This window comes from Brassica napus, chromosome A2, assembly GCF_020379485.1.
Source record: "Brassica napus cultivar Da-Ae chromosome A2, Da-Ae, whole genome shotgun sequence".
Taxonomy (NCBI): Eukaryota; Viridiplantae; Streptophyta; class Magnoliopsida; order Brassicales; family Brassicaceae; genus Brassica; species Brassica napus.
In genome coordinates, this window is record NC_063435.1 from 23201304 (window position 1) to 23228420 (window position 27117).

At 35.4% G+C, this 27117-nt stretch overlaps 6 protein-coding genes across 7 annotated transcripts; 2 read left to right on the forward strand and 4 right to left on the reverse strand.

Moving 5' to 3' along the window:
• Positions 1-951: 951 nt before the first annotated feature.
• On the reverse strand, positions 952-1955 carry LOC106424266 (pectinesterase inhibitor 11). The gene has a single exon (XM_013865020.3). It carries the CDS (start codon positions 1874-1876, stop codon positions 1253-1255), a length of 624 nt encoding a protein of 207 aa, XP_013720474.1. The 5' UTR covers positions 1877-1955; the 3' UTR covers positions 952-1252.
• Positions 1956-6210: 4255 nt separating this feature from the next.
• On the forward strand, positions 6211-9410 carry LOC106401270 (F-box protein SKIP28). Its single transcript, XM_013841756.3, has 3 exons — positions 6211-6648; positions 6764-6988; positions 7062-9410. Exons 1-3 carry the CDS (start codon positions 6289-6291, stop codon positions 7374-7376), a joined length of 900 nt encoding a protein of 299 aa, XP_013697210.1. The 5' UTR covers positions 6211-6288; the 3' UTR covers positions 7377-9410.
• LOC106401262 (glucan endo-1,3-beta-glucosidase 3) lies at positions 7476-10409 on the reverse strand. The gene is made up of 4 exons (XM_013841744.3): positions 9999-10409; positions 8054-9307; positions 7952-7979; positions 7476-7885 (listed from the first exon to the last, which is right to left on the reverse strand). The coding sequence occupies exons 1-4, from the start codon at positions 10054-10056 to the stop codon at positions 7732-7734; spliced, it is 1494 nt and encodes a 497-aa protein (XP_013697198.1). The 5' UTR covers positions 10057-10409; the 3' UTR covers positions 7476-7731.
• Positions 10410-14046: 3637 nt separating this feature from the next.
• LOC106424274 (putative ribosome biogenesis protein slx9-like) lies at positions 14047-15436 on the forward strand. Of its 2 annotated transcripts, none has more exons than XM_048759206.1 (5): positions 14047-14252; positions 14339-14397; positions 14474-14523; positions 14887-15035; positions 15121-15436. In XM_048759206.1, exons 1-5 carry the CDS (start codon positions 14233-14235, stop codon positions 15314-15316), a joined length of 474 nt encoding a protein of 157 aa, XP_048615163.1. In that variant the 5' UTR covers positions 14047-14232; the 3' UTR covers positions 15317-15436. The 2 variants fall into 2 exon arrangements, with proteins under 2 accessions (XP_048615163.1, XP_048615169.1); XM_048759212.1 differs by having other exon boundaries at positions 14890-15035.
• Positions 15437-15659: 223 nt separating this feature from the next.
• On the reverse strand, positions 15660-17459 carry LOC106413897. Its single transcript, XM_013854633.1, has 4 exons — positions 16685-17459; positions 16253-16579; positions 15836-16139; positions 15660-15687 (listed from the first exon to the last, which is right to left on the reverse strand). Exons 1-4 carry the CDS (start codon positions 17457-17459, stop codon positions 15660-15662), a joined length of 1434 nt encoding a protein of 477 aa, XP_013710087.1.
• A 3259-nt stretch (positions 17460-20718) lies between these two features.
• On the reverse strand, positions 20719-22340 carry LOC106432924 (nudix hydrolase 17, mitochondrial-like). Its single transcript, XM_013873769.3, has 5 exons — positions 21963-22340; positions 21745-21850; positions 21548-21631; positions 21316-21444; positions 20719-21219 (listed from the first exon to the last, which is right to left on the reverse strand). The coding sequence occupies exons 1-5, from the start codon at positions 22046-22048 to the stop codon at positions 21076-21078; spliced, it is 549 nt and encodes a 182-aa protein (XP_013729223.2). The 5' UTR covers positions 22049-22340; the 3' UTR covers positions 20719-21075.
• Positions 22341-27117: the final 4777 nt, after the last annotated feature.

A 27117-nucleotide genomic window follows, 5' to 3' on the forward strand; every position in this document is an offset into this window, starting at 1 on the left:
AACACCGGAAGATCTTCAACGATTACTCGACATTGGCGAGAAGCGCGGGTTTCCCGGGATGATAGGCAGCATTGATTGTATGCATTGGCAGTGGAAAAACTGTCCAACGGCTTGGAGAGGCCAATACACCCGTGGTTCAGGAAAACCAACAATTGTCTTAGAGGCTGTGGCATCAGAAGATCTTTGGATATGGCACGCATTTTTCGGATTACCAGGTACCCTCAACGATATCAATGTTCTTGATCGGTCACCAGTTTTTGATGATATACTGCAAGGTCGAGCCCCTAAAGTTAAATTCAAGGTCAACAACCACACTTACCGTATGGCGTACTACCTTACTGACGGAATTTATCCGAATTGGTCAACATTTATCCAATCCATCCCACTTCCTCAAGGTCCTAAAGCTGAGCTATTTGCCCAACGTCAAGAATCCACCAGAAAAGATGTCGAACGTGCTTTCGGGGTTTTGCAATCAAGGTTTGCAATAGTTAAAAACCCTGCTCTACTATGGGACAAGGAAAAGATAGGGAAAATTATGAGAACTTGTGTCATATTGCACAATATGATAGTGGAGGACGAACGAGACGTATACAGTCTTACTGATACATCTGAGTTCGAGTCAGGAGAGTCAAGCAGAGGTTCGAAGGTCAAAAGGAGAGAAAGTTTGCATTCACATAATATGCTAGGCATGCGCAATGAAGTTCGGGATTCAGGGAAACATGATAGGTTGAAAGCTGATTTAGTTGAAAATGTATGGCAAAAATTCAGTAATGAATAATCTTTCTATGTTCATCAATTATCAATGTAATGAATAAAACTTTATAAAAAATTATAAATGATTATATTTTATTCATGTATTCAAAAAAAAAATCAAAACTAAATTTTTTTAAAAAAATTATTATTTTAATTCCTATGAACCCCTTCTTCGGGTTCACTAATGCAGAAGTACAATATCAAGAAGTTCATTACTATTCATGGTCCCACCATAAATATATTAAAAAATTGGTATGAACCCCAAAGGGGGGTTCACCAATGTAGATGCTCTAAGGTTGCCTAATAAATCACACGAAAAATCTGACAATATAACATGTATCCAAACCCACACTGAACTCAACTATGATATATTTAGAATTTAAAGTTTAAACCCCATAATATACTAAATTATCAAAAGAAATATTTAATAAAGTAAAGAAAATCATCAGAAAAAAAACATTTAATTAAAGGTTAAAAAAAACTCTTTCATGATCTCATCTCATGGAGCTCCATTGTTGGCATAACTGTTAACAAGCGCAAGAGCATTACTAGTTAACCTCTTCAGATTATTCACCCGATCATAAACAGCCGTCTTGGTCCCTCCAGCTTCATCCATTTCTTCGTATTCGTCCGTACAAGTATCCTCATACGTCAATGCTGCACTCATATACGTCTGCACGTCACTCATCTTGAACCTAAACATCTCCACCGAAGACGGAGCCGCACCAATGCCTACTCCGCGGCTAATGTTGCGTAGTGTTCGGAGTGAATCTCTCATCTCGTCGAGTGCGTCTTTAAGGTAAGAAGCACAGTCTTTGACTTTGGTTGCTGAGCGCGAGAACTTGGAAAGCAAAACAGCCGTTGATTTAGCTTTTGAAATGGTAACTCCGATAGCTAGTTTGGTTAGCCTCGCCGGACTGCTTTGAACGGCGGAGGCGTAGCTGGCGAGAGAGTTGAAGCAGAGGTCTGGATATATAGTAGCGTTGCAGCTGGTTCGGATGAAAGTTAGATCGTTGGTTGTTGCGTTTAGTAGTGGAGGAGAATGAACGGCTGAGATTGGTCGGGAAATGAAGAGAAAGGTGGTGAAGAGAAGCAACGTTGCAGTAAGATTTTGGCTTGCCATCTTCACTGTTCTTTGCTTTTTTTTGTTCTTCTTGCTACGGTAAAGATTTTAGTTGAATGGTTGATTGTTTATGTAGGCAGCATAAAGTTTATTTGACAATTTTGCCCATCCTTTTGTGTGAATTTACTAAATTACCAGTAGTAACATACTATCTATCAATCTATATTAAGATCATATTTAAAGTAAATTTTAGATATGTTGTCTTGTCGTGTAAAATATGTAACGTTAATTAGTTTTAGGTACTTTAACATCTTTATAGAAAAATAAGCTAATCTAACAATTTGCTTTAGTCTCTTCAATCAACCGAAATTTACTTTAACAAATAGTATTAAAAAGTTTAATGGGGGCAAGTGCATCCACACCTTTTTTTTACTAGATTCCGCTCCTGGTTGCTACTAATCATTTTGTCTGATATATGTTGAGTTTATTGATTATGTTTTAGGCTTTTAGGCTAATATATTTTCACATACCATGATGATCAGCTACATCGTAAAGAAACTGTAACCTTAATTATGTACTCAGCATTGTTTTATACTGCGTCACAAATGCTCGATACACTATCTATTGGAGATCAAAGCAGTAGTTAAGAAGTTTATTTCCGTATTCCATAGAGATTGGCCTACTTTCTTTTCTTTTGCGATTATAGGATGCTTTTTTATCTGCCTTACCAAAGTATTACGTTAATTAGAGAAAAATTCGGCCACGCAACAGTTAATAAACACCATTCATCCCAAAATCATTTATTCATTTTTGGCTTTGAATCTTTAATTAATATATATGGTTTACGTCGATTACATTTGGAAATCTTAACATTTTCATACAAAAATCGAAACTGTGTGACACCATCTATTTATGTGGAACTAACCATCTAATCTATCAAATTAGTGCCAACATAAGATGTGAAGTATCGTTATGTGGGATGTTTTGTCAAGATTGTGATGGGGGTATACGTAACAACTTCTGTTGTCTTCTTTTAGAAAACATCCATATCGCCATTATCTATGACTATGAGGACTGAGGAGGGTCACTTTTTAAAAAACAACACTAAATGAAAAACATAATGATGAGCTGAGTTAATTATGGACTTTAACTTTGGTAGAAATTCGTGGCGAGATTGGCTCAAAATCTACCTTCAATTACTTCAACAAGAAAATTAAAATTACAGTACATAAAGATATAGACGCAGGCCACATGGGAACCACTTATTCCTATGACGTTCCCTTTTGTTCCAACAGCTTTCTTTTAATCAACTAACCACCTTTGACCTTTTTAAACTAACAATCCCGATCAAACTATTTTGAGAAAAACGAATGATATTTCTAATACTTAAAAAAGAAAACTGATGCTAAATTTTTAGTTTGATGGTTCGCGATTTTGGATGGGAACACTCGAAGTTAGTTTGTAAGGGTCAAATGAAAAATGTCAAAAAGGATAAATAACCACCTATAATCATATCCAATTAGTGTTCGAACGCCGTGAATTGTGGCAGCATAAATGATTATTGTTTAAAGGCGTGATTTGTTCTTGAAAAAAAAAATTGTCATGCAAGCATTTTGAATTTTGAAGTAATCTTCGATGACTTTTCTTTCTTTCATGGATATGTTGCTGTCTACAATACTACGTAGACAGTTATTTGAAACCCAGTTGTTAATGTTACTAGCATATCACCATTAATTCTAATCCAAGTCTGACGCTCTACCACCCCGTTTTGTTGAAAAAAACAAATCCTTATTATGGCTGAAAAAAATATTTTCTTTATGTTTTAGCAAAAAAAATATGGTCGAAAGTATAATCATTTATGTACTAAATTGATTTTACAACCTTTTCGTTTTTGTTTCTCGTCAGCAATATCTTATGATGAAAAAGGAAATTGTGTAATTAACATTATAAAAATAAAACAAGAGCACACAGTTTACAATGTTTAGATGACACTATAAAGACGAAAGTCTACCATAGCCGTCGTTCGCTGAAACATCATACACTAATAGCAATTCTTTACACCAAGAAAACTTAAACTTGTACTGAGACTAAACTAAGCTGATGATGTCTTTACTGAAGAGGGCGAGAAAATGATGTTTCCAATAGTGATGATGGACATCCGTGAATGTCTATGGCTTCAGCTTTCATTGAGGTTTAGGCATGTTGTAGACTTGCAGTGAAGAGATGCGTTTAATAAATTTTATTTTTTCACTTTGGAGTCATGTTCCTTAGGTATATAGTTTCCTTAGGCTATGAATCAGAACAATGTAAATTAGTTCTTAACTCATGCTCCTAAACAATGTGGCGGGCCTTGTTTGATTGCCAGGAATAGAGGACCAATACGTGGTAACACGTGACTAGTCTGGACTATTTTTTTTGGAGTCAAGATACTTCTGTATAATTCAAAAAAAAAGATAGCAGATAGGACAAGTGGTCATTGAACTATTGAACTTTAGGCGTGTTGTAGACTTGCAGTGAAGAGATAATAATTTTTTTCTTCACTTTGGAGTCATGTTCCTTAATTAGGTATACAGTCTCCTTAGGCTATGAACCAGAACAATGTAAATTAGTTCTTAATTCATGCTCCTTAACAATGTGGCGGGCCTTGTTTGATAGCAGATAGGACAAGTGGTCCCTAAATTTTTTATATAATTTATTTTGTAACACCAAAAATGTATACTCTCTATAAAATTTAGCAATATAAAACTTGTGACAATGTAAAAATATTAGTTTAGAACCGGCACTAAATGTGGTTGGATTGTTTTGCATGAAATGATCATCCTATACCAACAAGATGTTGACTTTAAGTCTAATATGCATCGACAAAGCAATACAAGTTATTACCTTAAAAAAGAGTTATTACCTCACGTTGCATGTATTTAACGTTTTGTAACGATCTTATTGGCGTGGATTGTAAGTTATAAATTGCATTATCTATCTAAGACAATCACTTTATGATATTCAAATATTTGTGGAAAAACATATTTTTCATAAATAATGTCATTTTAACATTTTTCCTTGTATTCAACATTTTTGACAAAATGTGACTAACACAAAAAAAATTAAACACTGTAATCTGTAGTGTTGAACTTTTATACTCTACTCGCTTTAAAGCTGTAAGCCAAAGGAATGTAATTTTTAACTCTTAGTGTTGTTGGCAACAACAAAACAATCAATAAAATATTTCTCATTGTTACCGTTCTCTGTAGGTCTAGACATATATATTCAGAACTGAAATAAATATCAGAATGACGAATCTTATATTTTCAGACTGAAACTGAATTAAGAACTAAATGAGTAGAGTTATTTTTGGGTTCACCCCCTAGGGTGAACCTTTAGGTTCACCAACCAATAGAAAATTATCATTTTAGATTTAGTATCTATTAATTAAGGAAACCAAATAACTTAGCAAATTATATTAACTTTTTAAAATAAAATTTAAAAATAAATAAAAATAATATATAAAAACGAATTAAAAAAAAAATGTTGTCAACAAAACACTAAACCCTAAACTCTAATACTAAACCCTAAACTCAAATCCTAAACCCTAAACCCTTTGGTAAACCCTAAATCTTTGGGTAAACCCTAAACCCTTGGAAAAACACTAAACATGTTGTCAACAAAACACTAAACCCTAAACTCTAATCATAAACTCTAAACCTTTGGAAAAACTCTAAACCCTTAGGTAAACCCTAAACCTTTAGGTAAACCCTAAACCCTTGGAAAAACACTAAACATTTGGATAGATTCTAAATTATCAATCTTAAACACTAAATTCTAAATCTTAAAAACAAATATTTTTTTTTAATATTTTTTTTTAAAACTATTGTTATTTTTATTTATTTAATCTTTTATTTATTTATTTTAAAAGCATAATATAATTTGGCAATTTATTTTGTTTCTTTAATTAAAAGATATTAGATTTAAAATGACAATTTTCTATTGGTTGGTGAACTTTTAGGTTAAGTCTTATTCAAAAAACCAAAATTGACACGGAAGCGAATTGGACCCAAACTTTTTTAAAAATGGTAGCCAGTTTTCTAATGTGCTAATCAACCGAATTCAAAACTAAAATAACTTAACCATTATCAAACCAAATCTTGTAAATACATGAATGGTTCTAAATCTCTAAACAAATATTAAAAACTAAAATACTTTATCCGAATCGAACTGATCCGCTATTGTTTAACAAGAATACAATCATAAGCGATAGTTGTTGTGACTCATCAGTATCAGTTATATGAGCTTTAGGCCCAGTCTATTCTAATTCACAATAAATTTTGGGCTCAGAAAACAGCCCAAAGAGCTCTGAGCGAGCAAATTTATTTGAACCTTTTGTTTCTGTCTTTTGTAATGATTAATCATCGCTTAAAAGATAAGGAAAAAAGAGAGAAATTAAGGATACATTTAGAAACAGACAACCGCTGATAAACATGAGGACGGAGGAGAAAGAAGAAGGAGAAGAAGAAGAAGAAGAACAACAACAATGGCCATCATCAAGATCAGCTCACGAGGTTTTACTAATTGTTCTTCCATATCTCCACTCACTCTTCGAGCTTCTCTCCATGACCGGCGTTTCGCGGTCCTTGAGAGACGCGATCAGAGACGAAACAGCTTTATGGACAAAGATCGTTGTTGAACCACCCCTGCGTTCTCGTCTAACCGATGATATTCTACGGGAGATCACTTCCAAATCCGCCGGAAAATTAAACACTCTGATTCTCCGACAGTGTCTTAGGATCACCGACAAGGGACTTCGACGTGTGGTGGACGCAAATCCTCTGATAAGAAAGGTAATTCTGATTGAATCATAACGAAACCACTAGTTTCCGACAAAGAATTTTAGTTTAGCTGTTTTGTCTGAAGAAATGATCTGTCTGTGTGTCTGAATGAACTCTGTTTTCAAAGATAATTGTGCCCGGATGCACTGAACTGACTCCAGAAGGAATCATTGGATGCGTTGAAAGCTTAGCAACCGTGGAGACACTTCACATCAACGGCGTACATCGCTTCACTAAAGACCATCTCTCAGCACTCTCCACTTACCTTCCTCACGAGGGCGCCATAGATGTCGAGGTCTGTCCCAAATGTGACCTAGTCAAGATGATTCCCTCATGCTCAAGAGCGTCATGTGTAAGTACACTGAATCTTTGTATAAGAGTAGATATAATTGGAGTTTAACATTGTGTATTTTCTTGGTTTGAAGAACCGTGGGAGAAGGCAAGAACGAAAGTGCAGGGGATGCTGGTTCTGCGTCCCTAGATGCACGGAGTGTGCAGTGTGCCTCGGATCAGACACTGAGATTCAAGAAGCAGCCTGCGGTGGCGACAGTCTGTGTCTCGAATGTTGGCTCGTGCTTCCGAAGTGCAGGTTCTGCAATAAACCATATTGCACAAGTCACAGTAGTCTGCGACATGATATTGCAACCAATGATCCTTCGTCTCCGCCCATGTTTGAATGCCAAGCTTGTCACTACAGGGCAGGTACAAACCCATATGACGCTTTCGACTATCAAATCTAAAAAAAAAACTTGTTTTTAAAGCCATCCTTGTTACTAGATACAATCTTTGTTCATGGTTTGTATGAAAACATTGGAGTACGAAATATTATGAGACATTCATTGGGTAGAAAACAAAAAAAAGAATCAAGCTTTCAACACAGAGATTAGTTACAACCATCCATGATCCTGTAGCCGAACATACAGGCTACCCTTAAGCGAACTCCCCTTAAAGGAGAATGATGAACAAAACTGGGTAGACAAAACTAGACATGGAGAGAGAACAGAACCAATGAGCTCTTTTTGTCTCAAGCGTTGCAAGGAACGAAGTTAAAATTAACAAACAAGAACTAGGAGGAGTTGTTCTTCTCCGAGTTTTCTACAAGAATACTAAGGCAATGAGCAGTAAAAGCGAGAGGAATGTTAAGTTAACAAAGGAAGCTTGAGGGTGTGGGAAGCAGCCAGAGGTTGTGGAGTTCGCTGAAGGAGCCAACGCCGTTGTGTTGTGTCCAAGTGTCTGATTGCTTTTAGCACTGCAAAACATAGCAAACGTTGGTACAGAACATGCGAGGGAAAGATATAATCTTAAGTTAAGTTACCTTCCAGGGAACACACACGTTCCTCTACCTGCATAGAGAATCAATCAATACAATGTTTCAGAAACATTTAATCTCTTATGCATAGAGAGGTTTTGACATTACTTGGATCAGTGGATGTAACCGTAGCAACTCCTTTAAAGTCACAGCTCCCGGAAGCTTTCCCCATCTTCTGGTAATAAGCATTAAACGCATAACTAGAATGCGCAGCCACATCATCAGGCTCATAACACGCCTCACCCTGCATCAACTCCGAACAATCAACCTTCCCAGGCCCACAAGCCCAGTCCAGAGCCGCCTGAAGCATCTTCTTATCAACCTTCTCCTTGGCTACACAAAACGTCTGGTTCGTAGTATCATTCGCCAGAATGGCCCCCGCGCCAGCCAAACGCAGCGTGTAGACCGGCGTCCCGTTCGTGTGAAACAGCCCCCAGTTCTTCTCAGACAGTGGTCCGGGCCTCGTGTCCTCGTTGTAAAGCTCGTAGATGTAGGTAGCTACCGCGGTCCCGGGGTGTTTCGGCGTCCCGGTCTTGTTGATCACGTGCTGTATCAAGTTGCTATTGTAAGTGTTCGCATTCTCTACAGTCGCGTCGTGCTCCGGACCGTCTCCTTTCGACGGCCAGCCGGACTCAGTAACCACTATGGGGATGTTGGTGAAGTTGAGGTAAGACATAGCGAAGTAAGCCGCGTCCACAATAGCATCGAACACGTTTGTGTAATGTAGTAACGTGTTGGCGTCTACAGCTTCTTTATTGGCCTGGAGAGGCTGGAACAGCGCGTAGTCTAACGGTATAACACCGTTAGACTGCACGTAGTCGAAGTAAGGGTAGACGTTAAGCATCAGTGGGGACCCTGTGGACTGGAGGAACTCGAGGAGAGGGACGATCACCGGATCCCAAGTCTTGTTGAAGAAGGCCTGAGAAGGAGGGAAAGAATCAAGAATAATGGTCGAAGCGTGCGGAGTTGAGACTTTGATCTGACGGTCGAGATTGGCTGTGACGAGAGCGGCTTGGATGTACTTGAGGGCGGAGACGAGGACGGGAGCTGCGTTGGGTAAGGAGGTTAGGACTTCTGAGCCGACGGCTATTGCTGTGATGTTGGTGGCGGGGTAGTAAGCGGCCACGTTTCTAGTGACCCAGTTGGCTGCGGTTGCGTTTGACTGGCTGATGCCGAGGAGCTGGTCGTTAGGGACCGAGATGATGAGTTGGATGCCTGTGTGGGCGAAGGCAAGGAGCATAGAGCGGTCTGCGTCGTAGAGACGGACGCGGTTGATGTTTTGTGATTTGAGGAGGGTTACTACTTGTGTTGGACTTGGCATGTCTGTGACTTCTGTTCCGATGTTCACACCGATTAAAGAATCTGAAAATAGATATTTTAAAAACGAAAATATTAGTAGTATATAGTATTTGTGAATTCATGTATCAGTACAATTCGCATGAAAATCAGCCAATTGGTCAGTCCATTTCTCAATAAAACGTTTTAGAAAATCAAATGCTTAATGCAAAAAAGTCATAAAGTTTCTAAGTATGTGCAAACACTACAGACGATAATGCCCTTGGAAGTAAGACTATGGGTTCAACAGGCTCCGAGGGCATTTTGGTCAAGTTGTACTTTCTCAGAAGAGAGTACTGGAAGCATATGAGCTGGGATGCAATATCTTGAGATTCTCATTCTCATTAAAAAGATGGAAGCTTGTCAAAGTTAAAGAACTAAGAATATTAATCTCTTTTCTTTCTCTTTGCAAGTTAAAGATGAAATGAAAAATATGCCCAGAATCTAGAATCGAACATATAAAAATAAATTCCCTGAAAATATCAGATGTTTCTATGTATTATTAACCAAGATTAGCATTAAGTAAGCACAACGAAGAACACATTTGCTAATTAGCAAAACATATTCTAAAAGACAGTGTATTACACAGAGATCTCTTCTCCAGCGAAAGAACACACGAAGAAACAGACAAAACATAAAGATTCCATATTTTTTTACTAAACAATTAGGTTTTAGTTGATTTGAAGATTCATGTGAAATAAGTTTCAGAAATATTTACCTTGGGAGAGAGCAGAGCTTGCAAATAGGAAAAGGAAAAGGAGAAGAAGGGCAGCCATGGGTGGAGCTTACAAATCTTGGAGATGCTTTGATTTGCTTCTGAAGCATAAAGACAAGACAAGTCTCGAGGTTCTCTCAAGTAGTAGCCCACGAGAACAAAATCCAACCAAGACAAATAAATATAGATAAAAAATAGATATTAAAAAAAAAGTGAGAGAAAGAACAAGTTCGCTTCAAAAGATTTATATATAACTGAAGCCTAAAGGCTAAAGCTGGGTTTCTGAAAAAGATGTATCGTACCACAAAATAATTAATTGTTTTTGGTGGAGAGAAATGCTTTTGTTAATTTATTTTCGTCTAAAATATCTTTTGTAAATCATCTTTTCAATAAATGTTGTTCTAAGGTCGACAAAAAATAGAATAAGTGTTATAGGATTCTTTTTTCCTTATGATAAAAGAATAAATTATATTGTATTTATTGGCAGTGTTTTAATTATTCATGGCTTCTGCTGTAGTGACAGTAAATCACAGTTGATTCGGTTCAACGGTCATCTATGCAATTTTATTTTATTTCGAATCATTGGTTCTTTTAATTTTGTACTCTACGAGTAATGTTTCTGTTTATTTTTTTCATACAAATAATTTGTTTCTTTTTTTAATATATGAGAGATTCCTAAATCTTTTACAGGCTGGTTTTTTTTTGTTGCTTTGTGAATCTTTTGTTGCTCATTTTCTTTTTTTTTTTGTTACTTTCTTCTTGCCATTTCGGGTCTTTATAAGGTTCGTATTTCTAGATTTCAACTTGAATACATCGTCAAGAAAAAAAAAAGCATCAGCCCAGCCCGGCAGAGTTTTTTTCGGAGTTGTCCTTTACAAATTTGAAACCACCGTATGCAGATTGCAGAGATAGTCGGACCTCTCTATATTAAGGGTGGTCAGAGCATGTTTATTGCTAACAACCTTTAGAGTTGCTTAATGAATTTTTAAGTATTAAAAATAAAGCTAAGCAACAAATTAAGAAACACTTAATGAAATTGGTTTATTGGTAGTTGCTTAACTTAAGGTGTTTAACAATAAAAAAATATTAAATTTATTTTTAAACATAATTTTTTTATAAAAGATAAAATTTATTAAGTTAAAAAAACATAGTTAAACATAACATTTCAAACATAAATTTTCAAAAACAAACATAAAAGCATGGAAACAAAGATTATTAAAACAAACGATAATAGTTTGAACGAGACATCGAAACTCAGTTGGTATCTTGATCATGTCCAAATTTACGCCAAATATGTTCAACCAAATCACCTTTCAGTTGTTGATGTGCTTGTCTATCACGAATCCTTGTTCGAACACCCATCTGATTAGCGATATTTATAGGGATATCTGTTGAATATGTGAAATCGACATGTGAACTTCCGCTTCCTTCTCCTTGTTGAAAATCAGAAACATCGTATTGAGTTTGGTCATCTCGTTCATTTTCTACTATCATATTATGGAGTATGATACATGCTCTCATAATCTTTCCAATCTTGACTCCCAACAAAGTGCCGGGTTTTTAACAATTGCAAATCGAGCTTGCAAGACTCCGAAAGCACGTTCGACATCTTTTCGGGCAGCTTCTTGATGTTGAGCAAATAAAACCGCTTTAGGCCCTTGTGGAAGTGGAATAGATTGGATAAAAGTTGCCCATTTCGGATAAATGCCATCGGTGAGATAGTAAGCCAAATGATAATCTCTTCCGTTGGCCGTGAAATTCACTTGCGGAGCTTGACCATTTATTAGGTCATCAAAAAGAGGAGAGCGATCGAGAACATTGATGTCATTTAACGTACCTGGAGGTCCGAAAAACGCATGCCATATCCAAAGATCATATGAAGCAACCGCCTCTAAAACGATAGTCGGTTTTCCAGAACCGCGAGAATATTGCCCTTTCCAAGCGGTGGGACAATTCTTCCACTCCCAATGCATACAATCGACGCTTCCTATCATCCCGGGAAACCCACGAATCTCTCTAATATGAAGGAGACGTTGAAGATCATCTTGTGTTGGTCTTCTTAGGTACTGATTTCCTAACAAATCTATTATTGCTTCCACAAACGAGATCATTGATCTTCTGTCAACGGTGCTTGCAATGACTAGCCCCTCTCTGGTCGGAGCCACCATCTTGACGACTTGCAGCAAAGTAGGCAGCTATTCTTGTCCAGAAAGCGCCTGACTTTTGCTCGGTGCTAACAACTGGATCTTTGCTCGTGTTTAACCACGAGCTGATCAGCAACACATCGTCCGCTGGTGACCAAGTTTTTCGTTCCCGACGGCCAACAGGAGTGTCGCCGTCAAAGGCTGAATCAGCGGTACCTTGAGTGGCAAGAAAAGGAACTTGGGATGAAGATAGCTCTACACTATCTTCATAGGATCCCATTCCAGTGTCTTGTTGACTAATGAGTAAGTCAACAAACTTTGGATTCTTCTTATATGGATAGGAATCCATATTCCAAGATGAGAACGAAGAGAGAAGACTCAAGAGAGATGCGAAGATGAGAAAGAAGAGATGAGACTCAAGAGAGAGGCCAAAGACAGAGTTTAAATGGAGGAAGAGAAGCATTGATCACAACCAGTTCGAGAAGACATATATCTACCGCAATTAACACACAAGACCATAGATATCTATCAATCCATAACTACACTTTATTATCTTAATTACACAACCATAACCTAACCATCACATTTATTACAGTGTTCACCTAACCTAACCATCAACATTTACATTTACACTACCATAATATGCTTTATCATATTCACAAGAGCAAAGAGAGGAGTTTACCTCTATCAGCAAGCGTAGGACTTTTGTCTCACGAACCTTGCCATTGCATCTTCATCAAACAACCTAAAGACAGAGAGGAAAGGAACAAATCACAACCAAAACAAATATTTATATATATCTACACGAGCTCGCCAGAGAATAAAAATCAACAATAACAAACCACAAACCACCAAATGTAATTAACAATGCTTCATCCAATTCACCAGACCAAATACAAAAGGTTTTACCTTTAACATGTAGCCCTTGATCTTCTGCCTTTTGAATGAAAAATCGTCTGGCTCTTGATCATTCCATCTCACAAGAACATGACAAAAAAAATCAATTCCAAATTTATCATGTTCCTCATATTAAAATTCTCGATCTGTTCGAGAAAATCTAAATTAAATACATGCATAATCAAAATCAAATACATGCATCATATTAACAAATCTTTACCTTCGATTTGCCTGAGATAGAGCTCGCAACGATTCCGCCGAGGAGAGGAAAGAGACAGATAGGGAGATCGCCGTGGCCCTTCCTCGACGACAGCCACCGACGGAGACGTCGCCTGATCATCCAACAGAACCACCGATCGGGAGAGATCTCCCCTTTCGCCGAGGAGAGGAAAGAAACGGAGAGATGTCACCGTTTTCCTTGGTGGAGGAGAGCAACAGATAGAGAGGCCGTCGTTAGCCGTCGTCGACGACAGCCACCCACTGAGACGCAGCCGTGGCGTCGAACAGACCCATCGATCGCATCGGATTTCGCCTTTCGTCGCAGCAAGGAGAGAAGAAGAGATAGAGAAATGAAGGAAAAAAAGAAAATGCGAAGGACGCGAGGGTCACCTCTTCTCCAACCTGTATCCGTGCGACACCTGGCAACGAAGCAACGACGCTTCCCGTGCCAAATTAAGCAACACCTTCTCTCTTTTTTTCTTTTTATCATTTATTTTAATTACAATTAACCTTAAGCAACTAACTTAAGCCACTGCAATAAACATGCTCTCACTGGTTTGCAAAAGTAGAAAACCATTCTTGTAACTTGTAACATAGCTGAAGCTCAGCAAGTTATTTTTTTCTTATATTATTAATTAGATTTATCATTTAGCCATTTGAGAAAAATACAATGTACAAATGGAATATTAACTAATAATTAAGATTGATGACAAAAAAAACTAATAATTAAGATTGTGATTGTGATATCCCTTTGGGATCATAATGGGCCTGAAGATAGAGTCTGGGTAGGCTCAATGTTCTTGGTTACGATAAATTTTAACTCTCCGGGTCGGGTCATAAGATCCGAACTTATATGTATTGAGAAAAATCCACTCCCTCTGTTCATCTAAAACCCTAAAACTTATTCAATCAGCTTTCGCCATTAAACCGGAGCTCGAAGTCGTTGAGGAGCCAAGACACTCTGTGGATCTTTCAAGATGGGCAAACCGAGCAAAGGGTTTGGCGTTTCGTCTCTTCGTCATCTGCGCTCAGATTGTTTCCCTCCTGGATTTGATTTACTAATGCCAAGTTTCTGACTTTCAGATCGGAAACAGGTTCTAAATCTGACAAGAAGTTCGAGAAGAAGCTTCAGTTTTACACAAGTAAGCCTTGATTGCGATGTGCGTTTATGTCTTGTAAAGATAAAAACTATCTAAAGACTTCTGTTTGTTAACGCAGAGGTCAAAGACACACTTGCTTCCTTGTCTGTTCAAAAGGAGATTGGTAAGGTAAACAACACATGAACAAAACCCTTTTCTATAATCTTCTTGTCTGCAAAAATCGTCTTTTCTATAATCTTGAGAATGTTGCTATACTGCAATCAGCGTCTGAATGATTAGTCCTTGGTTTTGTTACGCAATCTTGAGTCTCAATGTTTAGATTCTTAAGAATGTTGCTATATTACAACATGTGTCAGAATGTTTAGTTCTTGGTGTTGTTACGGCAATCTGAGTCTAATTTTTAGATCGTTAAGAACGTTGCTGCCCTGCAACCTGTGTCTGAATGTATAGATCGTTAAGAATGTTGCTGTACTGTAGTCTGAGTGTGAAGTTTGAAAGTTTTGAACCTTTTTTTTTATATGTATTGATCAGAAGAAGAAAAATCGTAGTCGTCAAAAGAAACTAAAGGCGTATGATCTCTCCACCCTCTCGGAGTTTCTTCCTGAGGTTAATGCTTCGCAGAAGTCAGCTCAGCCTGCACCTGACTTGAAGATGAACTGCAAAAGGCGACAAGAGCTCGTGTATGTCTCTACATTTTCATCTATGGTTTAACTTTCCTTTGTTGTGATTTGTATCTGAAAGGGGTTGTGTATATTGTGTGTGTAGATTGTCGGAAGGGGAAAGGTTGAACAAGGTTCTAGACCATCCAGCTTTTCAAGCCGATCCAATTGGTTCGATATTTCAGCACCTGCAGAGTGAACAGCCACCGGTGGAAGAGAAACCGAAGAAGAAGACTAACACAAACGGAAGCAAGAAAAGAAAAAATAGGAAGAAAGGAAAAGCTGAATCAATGGATTTCTGATTTTGTTTGAGTTATATAAACATAAGTTAAATGTTTTGTATTGTTCTAGTACAAGAGCAAGATTTTGGATATAATGTGCTCTAATCACAAATACATGATAGTCTAAATCCTTGAGAATTATCACTAGAGTGGTTTGCTGATCACGACAAGTTCATTGAAGAGACCGGTGAGGACGAGAGTGAGTTTCAATTGGTTTAAATTTAATTAGCGCTGATGGAACAAGCTCTTCGTTCTCTAGGGTTCTCGGTTTCTGTGCGTGTTTGTGGAGTCACAGGAGCTCCAACCGTAAACTTTTCGTCTTAATTTTTTTTTTTTCCACTGAACATACAGCCTAGAGCATGCCTTACACAGCCTCTGCAACCCAGCCAGAGCTACAGTTACATCCAAAAAATTTTGTTCAGATCACGATTAAACATCATCCATACCCGAACTCACACAAAAAATAAGACAACAATCAGAGGTAGCGGCTTTCATTGACGAAGAAGTGTTTTTTTTTCATTGACGAAGAACTGGAAAAACCAGGGCGGATGGCCGTTCTGAACATAAGATCTCATCAAACCCAGTTTAGTCACACTTTGAGCAATGAAAGTTGCCCCTTTGTTTACTTCTCTCTCCACCCTCAGTAACTGACAGCCATCAATACTGTCCTTCCCCCGCTTGATCTCCTCAATTTGATGCAGGAAGGAAGGCCATGCTTGGGACCTTTCCACTGCTCCAAACAATTCCGCAAACTCACCCGCCACCACCACGTTCGAAATCCTCTGACTTCCCATACTCTCAAGACTCCACAGTACCACCACAAGCTTAGCATCATCAAGAGAACCTACATTGCTAAAAGCTCTTCTACTGTGACATAGAAGTACACCCCTTTCATTCCGCAGCACCCATCCTCCACCAGCTATCTACTGGTTTTGTTCCAATCCACCCCCACATTACACATCGTCCACCCTGGCAAAGGAGGCTTCCATCTGGCTTTGCCTTTCTTCGGCTTAAACTGCAGCTGAAGCTGTAAATTTTCCTTTACCGTTTGGGCCTCAAACCACTCCTCTGTTTCTTGTTTCGCTCGCAACAAGATGTTTGAGGGGTTCGGCATAATGCTCTTGAACAATAACTCATTTCTCGCTTTCCATATTACCCACAGGAGCCAAGACCACATTCTAGGTGAGGAACTGTCCCCCACTCGATCTTGCCTCAGATGTAACAAGTAACTGATATTTTCAGAGATCGAGTTCTCATGAAATCCAAGTCTAGGGTAAGGAATGCCTGAAATTGCCCATACATGTCTTGCTGTCGTACACCAAACAGAATGTGATTGATTTATTCTCCTTGCTCCCCACAAATTTGACATCGATTTATCTACCTTCATACCTCTTGATTCCAATAAATCAGCAACAGGCAGAGCCCCATTAAGAACTTTCCATACAAAGACTCTGATCTTTGGCAATGTGGGAACTTTCCACACCTTCTCCTTTAGACTGTTCACCGACGGCTGATTGAAAGTCTCAGGCTGGGTCACTTTAGTTTTTTCCGAGAAGGCAAGTTGATACGCAGATTTCATAGAAAACTGATCACTCCTTGTTAAATTCCAAACCTTAAAGTCCTCCTTTGATACCACCGGTTGATTCCTTAGCAAGTACTCAATGTCAGAAGGAACAAATACCTCATTAAGAGCCCCTTCATTCCACTTGCGTGTAGACAGGTCTATCAGCGCTGAAGCCCTTAAATTGACATCAAAAGTAGCATTTTTAATCCACGGAGCTCTCAAGCCTTCCACCAGGTCAGCAATCCATTTATCAAGCCAAACTCTGGTCTGCCGTCCATTGCCAACCTTATGTCTGAGACCTTTCATCAGTAGCTCTCTCCCATACAGCAGGCTACACCAAGCATAGGATGGCCTGGCCCCAAGGGACACATATAAGAACTCACCATCAAGAAAGCACCTGCTCTTTAGGAGAGAAGCCAGAAAACAGTCAGGAGATGAGAGCACCTTCCATGCTTGTTTAGCAAGCATCGCCTGGTTAAAAACTTCAAGGTCCCTAAAGCCCATACCACCTTGATCTATAGGTAAGCAGAGTCTTTCCCAAAAGACCCAGTGAATTTTCCTATGGTGATCCTCAGTTCCCCACCAGAAAGCCACTAACATGCTAGATAACTTGGTAATAATCGTTTTGGGAAGCTTGAAGCATGACATCGCAAAAGTCGATAGAGACAGTCCTCTTGATTTGATCAAAACCTCCTTGCCTCCTTGTAACAGATGCTGATAGTACCACACGTCTAATCGCCCTTGGGTACTGTCCTTCAGATAAGAGAAGAGATCCACTTTAGACCGAGAAGCACTCAGGCAGACTTAAATACTTACTTGCACCTCCTTGGTTCCTAATTCCTAGGATATCTTGAATGGCTTCTTTTGAATCACTCTCTATACTATCCCCAAAGGATATCGATGACTTGTCCAAGTTAATGTTTTGACCGGTAGCTTCGCCATAGAACTTCAATATTCTATGAAGAGCAGAAGCTTGCCTCGTCAAAGCCTTGCAAAGGAATAAGCTGTCATCGGCAAATAAAAAATGTGTGATAGCCGGTCCCTCTGATGAGAATCTCATCCCGTTGATTAAATCATTCCTTTCCGCAACATTGAGTAAATGAGTCAGCCACTCCGTGCATAAGACAAACAAGAAGGGCGATAGCGGATCACCCTGACGAATGCCTCTTTGTGGTGTAATCAATCCAAACGGTTGATCGTTTATCAGGACTGCAAAGCTCACGGAAGTGACACACATTATTACCAGCTCGACCCACCTCAAACTGAATCCCAAAGAAACCATCAAGCTCCTGAGATAGCTCCATTCGACACGATCATACGCCTTCGACATGTCCATTTTAACAGCCATGAATTCCTCCGCGATTGACTGATGCGTTTTCAAGCCGTGTACTGCTTCGTGAGCAATGCCAATATTATCAGAGATGAGCCTGTCTTTAACAAACGCTGATTGATTGACCGAGACAATTTCATGCAGAAAAAGTTGCAGCCTTCTAACCAGAATCTTTGAGACCGCTTTGTACATCACAGAGCATAGGCTGATAGGCCTCAAATCCTTCATTAGCTCTGGATCCACTACTTCAGGCAGCATACAAAGATAGATGAAATTCCATTCAGAAGGGAGCAACCCTGTAACGAACACATCATGAATCTCCTTGGTCACTTGGTCACTTGGTCTCCGATAACAGCCCAGAAGCTTTGGAAGAAGAGCCCCGCCATACCATCCGGTGCTGGTGCACTATCTGCTTTAATAGAGAAAATTGCGTCTCTGGCTTCCTCTTTTGAAACAACCCTTGTAAGTGCCACATTCATCGCATCTGTTGGTACCATACTTTCCAAGACTGGTGAGTAGGACCTCGGGTTGGATGATTTGAACAAATCAGAAAAGTAGTCAATGGCAACCTCAGCTTTAGCTCCTTCCGACCACTGCAACTTCCTCGATGCGTCTTTCAACTTGGTAATCTGATTCCTTGCCCTGTTTGTTTTGACTGCAGAATGGAAGAATTTAGAACTGTGATCCCCAAGGATCAACCATTTGTCTCGGCATTTTTGTTGCCAAAACAACTCTTCCTCTTTGTAGGCTTTTACCAAATCATTCGTTATAATGTTAATCATAAAGAGACACGGGTAATCTCTAGATTGCATCCATTCTAGCCTCTCTTGGAGCAAGGATATCTTCTCCTGCACATTAAATACCGACTGTTTCTTCCATCTGCTCAGTGCATTTCTGCAGGACCGAATTCTTTGCGAAATGGATTGATTTTGGCCATTTTTGTTCAGAGTCCAAGCAATGCTGACTTCTTTCTTGACATTAGGTTGCATCAGGATTTTTTTTCTCCCTAACCGGATTTAAGCCATATGAATCACTAAAATATTTTCTCCCTAAACCGCGTCAAAGAAGATCCATTCGTCTGCACCACTCAGTTCGAATCCTACTTCAACTGCAGTGAAGATAATTTGTTCTGTTACAAAATACGATGGCGAGGAAAAAAAATACATAAACTTCCAGAAACGTAAGGGTAGAAGAAGATTCCTCGTTTATAATTTTAGTAAATGAGCTTTACATAATTTCTTAGATTTATTTAGTAAATGAGCCTAATTAACTATATTGTGTATGGCAGGCCCAACATTAACTAAAGTTTGTTCTGATAAAGTTGATTTATTCTTCTACCCATCCCGATAAAAACGTTTCTTTCATTAACACGACTAAACCATTTCGATCCAAAGCTTCAACTGGTAAATCCAGTAAAAATAATTATCAATGCTTCTTCCTCCGTTGTAGATTTGTCTCTGGACAATAGCTTCAGGTACGAACCAGATCGATCTAATCTATTAGAAACCGGAAATCGTTCAAATTTGACGGAACTTATCCGGATTTGAAATATAAACCAAATATTTCGGTAACAAATTGTAAAAACCAAACTAACCGAAACCAAACTGATCCGAACCATAATTAATTTCGGTTCAATTCGGTACAAATTCCTCAAGCCGATTTAACCGAAAAACCGAGATAACTGAACCGAATTATCCGGTTGAACCGAACCAGCATGCCTAAAACTGGGTATAGATAATGATAAAGCCCAAAGTTTTATCCAGAACTCATCCACTTCTTAACACTTTTGAGAAATAATTTTATTCCAAATATTAATTTTTTTTTTGTAAAAGGGCTTTCAAATATTAAGTTCTACTAAATGGTTTACAGAAAAAATATTACCGGATACAATATAGTATCAAAATTGATATACAATAGACTTTTAAATATTGTCTTTTGCAATTGCAATATACAAAAAATTGCAGAATAAACCTTTGTTGAAGAAACAAACAATCTAACAAATATTGTTACTCCCTCCGTTTATTTTTATATGATGTTTTAAGAAATATTTGTGTTTCAATATGTATGATGTTTTGAAACTTTTTATGTAAAATTATTAAAATATTAAATGTTAATATATATATTATTAATTTTTAATTATTTTTTTGTTGTAATCAAGTGCTTTTAGTAAAAGTAACTTTTTTTTAATTTGTGTGTTAAAGCTAAAACATCATATAAAGAGAAACATATGGAGTATTATTCTATAAACTAATGCCTATGTCAAAAAAAAAAACTAATGGCTAGATGTTGGTTGGTGATAATGAATAGGTAGCTGGAGAAAAAAAGTTACTAAAAATGTGAACAACTTTTTCACAAAATAAAGCCAATTATGATTATGACTCATCAACCTTTTTGGATATTTTCATAATAATTTTGGAAAATGACAATTTTTCCTGAAATATACAATTGAGTATATGATTGGAGTAATTTATTCATGAGACGTATCACCTACTTGCATAATTCAGTAATTCTCAATCACATAAATCATCATGAAATCAAATGTCTCTATTGCAAATTCAAAGAGATGAAAAAAAAAACAGAGGGAAACACAATTGTACAGGTCTTGCTTGCACTCTTTGTTTATCTTCCTAATCCTTCATCATCCCTTAAGTAAATCTTGCAGAAACGTTATAAACACAACACACTAGACTTCTTAAATCACATGATGTTTTTTCATTGCTTCAAATTAAACCTAAAAGATCTACCCATCTTTTTTGTTCCTGCTCTGCATCTGCTCTTCAAATGATTCTCTCAATTCTAATTGGAGAACACATCTATTTATATCTACATAGATCCACTAGTCCATAAAATCCCATCACAATCAGCAGCAATTTTTTTAGCAAATCATCAGCACATTGTCTCGATAGAGATTGAAATTGTCTTATTTTCCTTTGGCTGATTTAATGGCGATGAGAGTCTCTCAACCAAAACATCTAATGCTTCTTTCATCCACCAATCTCTACAAGCTTCTCTGGCGTCAACTACATTCATCTGAATTTTTTTTAAAGGAATTAGTATAAAGATTCATCTATATGATTTAAAACATATAATGAAAAACCAAACAAAAAAAGGCTTTTAGCTACTTACCCAGATTCTTTGCCTAGCATGTTGTTCAGGCCAAAGATCAAGTTGTTCTGTAACAAGCATAGGGAACATTAGTCCTTCATAGTAGGTTCCTCTGCTTTTGCTCAAAAAATCCCATTTTCCTAGTTGATGCTGCCAAAATCAAAACACAAGAAAACAACAAAAAATTAATAAAAAGAAACAAAACAAAAATATCAAATAAAACAGAAGAAAAAGAAGATTCATTTTAAAGTACCCCAATATTGCCAAGAACTCCAGCTTCTTCAAGAGATTCTCTTGCGGCAGCTTCTTCTACAGATTCATCAAGCTCCCAACCACCCTGATTTTTGAAAATTAATTACAGTAAAAAAAACAATTAATACCCCCAAAATGTTTATCAAAGCTTGGGAACGTATAAAAATCTAGGCTGAAAATACAAGATGATGATGATACCTTTGGGAACATCATGGCATGACCTTTCTGAGAAGAAATAACAAGAATTTCGAATTCATCACTAAATTTTCCATCGCTTGATAGCTTGAATCTGTACGGAATACATCTGCAGAAATTTTCCATACCAGAAAATCAGAAAATACAAAAGTACTAAAGTAGCATTGACTTTTTTCCCCGCGGTAAAAATATGTGAAGCTGAGATGTATAGATGAACATACCCGACGACTTGACGACGACCTTTGTTGTATCTCTGAAACTGACGACCAGTGCGAGAAACCAAACACACCATTTTCTCAACACCCATTTAGCTTCACAAAGGATCTTGAAGAGCCCTAGTTTTCAAGATAGAGAAGGAGGAGAAAGAAAGGCAGTATGATATTTTATATAAGAGAAAACGTTTCAACCGTGTCGTTTGAAACAACTATAACGGATCAGAATCTGTCGAAACAAAGAAGTGTCCCAAGAATCTATGGTTGGTTTATAGATCAGAAGTTTTAGTTATGTTCTTTAAGAGTATGATTCTATTTGGTTGCGCATGAAAAGATTTGAGAGAGAGAGAGAAAAAGAAGGAGATGACAAAACGTTGTATCAACCTCCAATGGCTTCTCTCCTTTATATAAAAAACGGCCGCTCTCTTTTTTTCTTTCGGTTATTTTTTTCTTAAACATTTATTTATTTTTATTTGGAATTTTGGTCACTATCTGAAAATAGCTAATTAGTTTTTTTTTTTGGAAAATATGTTGATTTAAAGTGCCATACACATATCTAAAAGTCTAAATTTATCTCATTTTCAAAAATATAAATCAGATTGATCCCTCTCCATTTTATCCCTTTTTAGTTAGTTTATATTAATATTTTCGACGTACGTATCAGGCTTACAAATATATTAAATAGCCCATCTTTTAGTGTTAATTAAACTATCCCGTATTAAAACATCTTTTACATCATTATTCACTAAAATTTAATAAATTTTTTTTTTGCTGTCTGTTGTCACTTTTGAACGTTTTGAATTCACAATTTGGGTAAAAAAAGGGCTAATAAAGCTTACCAAAAATCATTCCAATAATGACGATGCTTTATTTTCTTTCGTGTATATTACAATTTTGATTTTTTATATGAAAATATTCGAGAAATTTGTATTTTTGGTTACGTGTAGGCCCAAATGACAAGTGTGTGGGATATGCATTAGGAAAAACCAACCAAATTTTGAATTGTAATTAAAAAGAATTCGTATTTCAAGTGTCGAATTTGTTTTAGTTTTTCATTTATCTTGACGACATTTTTGCGTACATCAGTTACACTAACAATGTATGATACGTACTCTATAAAATAATGCCTCGGATTGAAATAGTTAATATACAGTATATAATATAAAGATGTAGCTGATATATTTATATTTGAGGTAACAACTTAATTATGCTTAAAGAATGCCTAAACTTGTAAATATTGGTGGGACAACGAAATTAAGAAGTAAGAGAATCAATATAATTAGGGCATATCCAATAATTCAACGTAATTAATAATTGGATGTTGTCCCTGTCAAAATGTTTAAGGGGATTTCTCTGTCGTTTCCCGGTCTAGGCTTGTAGGTTAAGTTGGTTAATAACGAGAGACAATAGGTTAATAATTAATCACGTTAATTTAATTAAAAAGGTTGTAAAATTAACTTTTAAAAACGTAGTAAAACAACAAAAAGTCTTTATCCTTACGCGGCACGTTTATGTTGACTCTGGAAGAGACATGGTCACGTGCGTCGACGCCTCCTATGATCCTATCATTTACTTAAGCTCGACCAAAGTGTGTGTCTGAATCGCGGTTAGTGGACGACTCTGCGTTTGATGTATGTTTGGTGTATCTGCATCTTTTTATTACAAGACTGATGTAGTAGTTACATCTTACAAGTAACTAGGTTAAGATCCGCGCCTTGCGCAGAATGAATATTATATATATATATTATTTTCAAGTATTCTATATTTTTTAAATATTATAAAATAATAAATATATATTGAATAACTAAAAAGTTTATTAACTATTACGTATATAACTAAATGGTACAAATACTTAAATAAATTTTATTAATCTAGCCAAACTTTTTTTTTCTATTTTATATGGCATAAAATTAAGTTTAAATGATATTAACATAGATATATAGTACATTTTTAATATTGACATCTGTTACAAAATATTTTATACTCATATTATTTTTGATCATTTGTATTTATTTATAAAAAAAATAAATCAAAGATACAACAAAAAAATTTGTGGGATGTTTAATAGTTTTAGTAATTTATAATTTTAAAAACATTCAATACAAAATTTAAAATCTAAATATTAAGTTGTCAATAACTGTTCAAAATGTTTATAAAAAAAATTCAAAGCAAATTCGAATTAAAATACTTATGTATTTTATATGGTATATAATTTATTTTTAAAAACTATTAGTATATATATATATAATATTTATTAAATGAGACTTCCTACTTATGTAATTTCGTAATCATTTATATCTTGTTATAACATAAATTTTAAACCATGGATCACAAAAATTTCTATGTGAGATTTTTAGCAACTTAAGTCATTTATATTCGTTTTTAAAAATTCAAAATATAAAATATACGAAAAAAACTAAATTTTTATTATATAGTTAATGTGGTTGTTTAATTTATTTTAATAAGTTAAAATTAAAAAAAAATGATAGAGAATAGACTAATTTTTATCAAATTTTTATTATTCAAAATCATTAATTGTCATATATATATACTTTAGCCACATTAGGTAATTCCGTAATTTTTATTTAAGGAAACAATGAAGAACATTTATGACTAATTTATGGTTAGTTTAATAAAAAGCTTATTATATATTTATATGGACCAACATATTTTTCTAAGGATTCTAAGAATGATTGTGGTGATGACATGTGGTTACTAAAATATGTTGTAATGCTTTAATATATAGGGGATTCGATTGTATTAGTCAATATAAAACTGCTCATGTCGTCATGTATAAGGCGTGGTTTGGACCACTTTTTAATACGATGTAACCCCTTTGGAAATGCTTATTTTTCCTTATTATATACAATCCTCATGATTAGATTATGATTGGGAAAATCGCATTTTAAACGATAAAGGTGTAAAATGGTAGCACTTTAAACCTTGGTATTCAAAAACTCACACAAACTAACTTACTTCTTTACCAAGCAAAAATATGACCGGTACTGTTCATCCGTTTGTGAAAAAGTACGAGGTGTTAGTTGTTTTTTTAATTAATAAATAAAAAAAATTAAATAATTAAAAATTAAAATTAATTTAAAAAATCAGAAATAATTGCAAAAAACTAAAGAAACAAAACTGAAAAAATCAAACTTCAAAAAGAAATGAATAAAATTTTAAATTTATTAATAATTTAAAATAAAATAAAAAAATCAAAAATAAATTAATAAAATTTTAAATTAAATAATATTTTTTTTTTAAAAAGTAAAAAATTCTTAAAAAATTCTTAAAAAAAATTCAAAAAATAAAAAAATAAAGAAATAAATTAATTAATAAAAATTCAATAAAAAATTCAAAATTAAAAGTAACAAAAATAAAAAAAGTAAATAAATTCAGCAAATGTTAGTGGAAACCATGAATGTAAGAAGGTAGCACTTTGGTGGTGATTTCATATGTGACAGTTTTCCGATATATTTATAAGTTCTCAACATATTGTTGGTTCGTTGGTGGTGATTTCCGATATAACATCTTTGATGGTGATGAGTTTGAAGGATGATATGTCAAAATCCATTAACATCAAGGGTTATATTTTGAAAATAGTTACTATTAATATATTGGAAATCGCTGCATATAAAAAATATTTTGAAAATTTTCAGTTGTATGTTAACTTTAGGGCTTTGTTTACTTATTTTGATTTTTTAATTTTTTTAATTTATAATTAAATTTTTAGTTTATTAATTTTTGAGTTTTTAAAATTTATTTTAATTTTTAAAATATCAAATTTAATAATTTTTATTAATAAATTTAGATTTTTAATCATTTTGTTTTTTTTTTTAAATATTTAAAATTATATATAATTAAAAAATTTATTCATTTATTTTCATTTTAAAATTTTTTAAAATTTTATTTCTTTTTCATTTATTTCTGATTTTTAAAATTAATTTTTTTTTTTCATTATATTAAATGTTTTTATTTTTTATTAATTAAAAAAACTGATACCTCATATTTTTTTACCCAAAGATGAACAGTACCAGTCACATTTTTGCTTGACAAAGAAGTAAATTAGTTTCAAGGTTTAATGTGTTAATATAATTGGTTTGAGGGTTTGAAGTGTGAGTTTTTTAGTACCAAGATTTAAAGTGCTACATTTTTTACATTTTTATGGTTTAAAATGCGATTTAAAATTATGATTATGATTATTTAAAATTTGTTTGATTGCGATATAGTCCCATGCATGGAAAAGACAACAAGGAACAAAATATGATTACCGATTTAGGCTTTGAAAAAATATATATGTACGTAACTTTATGTAGAGTAAAGATTGTTTTCGGATTGGTGTAGTTTATTAAGTACTTAATTAAAAATAAGATATGTGTATCAATATAATAATATGATTGAGATTGATAAACAATATATAGATATATATTATTATCTTCTAGCTATTAGGTTGATCATTTTCTAAATCATATTATATACGTTCTCAGATTATAGACAAACAGGAAAAGAAGTGATCTCGAGGGTTGAGTAGGTAGTAACATAGAGATATAAGCTAAGTGTACCACAAAGGTTCAATGAATTTCGATGAATGCTGAATAAAATTATTAATATTGTTAGGTAGAGTTATCAAATGTGAATACTTCCTGCAAACGTGTGGTACGTGGATCTGAATCTATTCTTCAAATGCTACAACCATTAGCTTCTACATTTTGGCCACCGTTTTAGAATAGTTTTCCTTTATAAGCCCAAAATGTATTTTCTTTCACCAGCACACATGATTAATGTTTTTAGTCTACACAACGCATCATAGTTTTTGTGTTCTGATAGAAAAAAAAACCTTTTCTTAATAAAGTTCAGCTAGTGTCAATTAAAAGTTTCATATATTTGTCCTTTTTAAACAGCTAAAGTTATTTTCATTCTTTATATATAAATACCTATGAAAAATAACTATTTCGTATTCAGAAAACAGCTAAAGTTATTTTCATTCTTCCCTATATCATTAGATGGTCTACGGTGTCGTCTAATTTCGTATCGTAGCACACTACGAAAGGGAAGTTTAACTTTGTAGATATCCACTTGGTGATATATATAACTAAAAGTGTCTTGCTATTGCGAAATTCGAATGCAAATCCAAAACCCACACCGATATTTTTTGTTATTTTTCTGA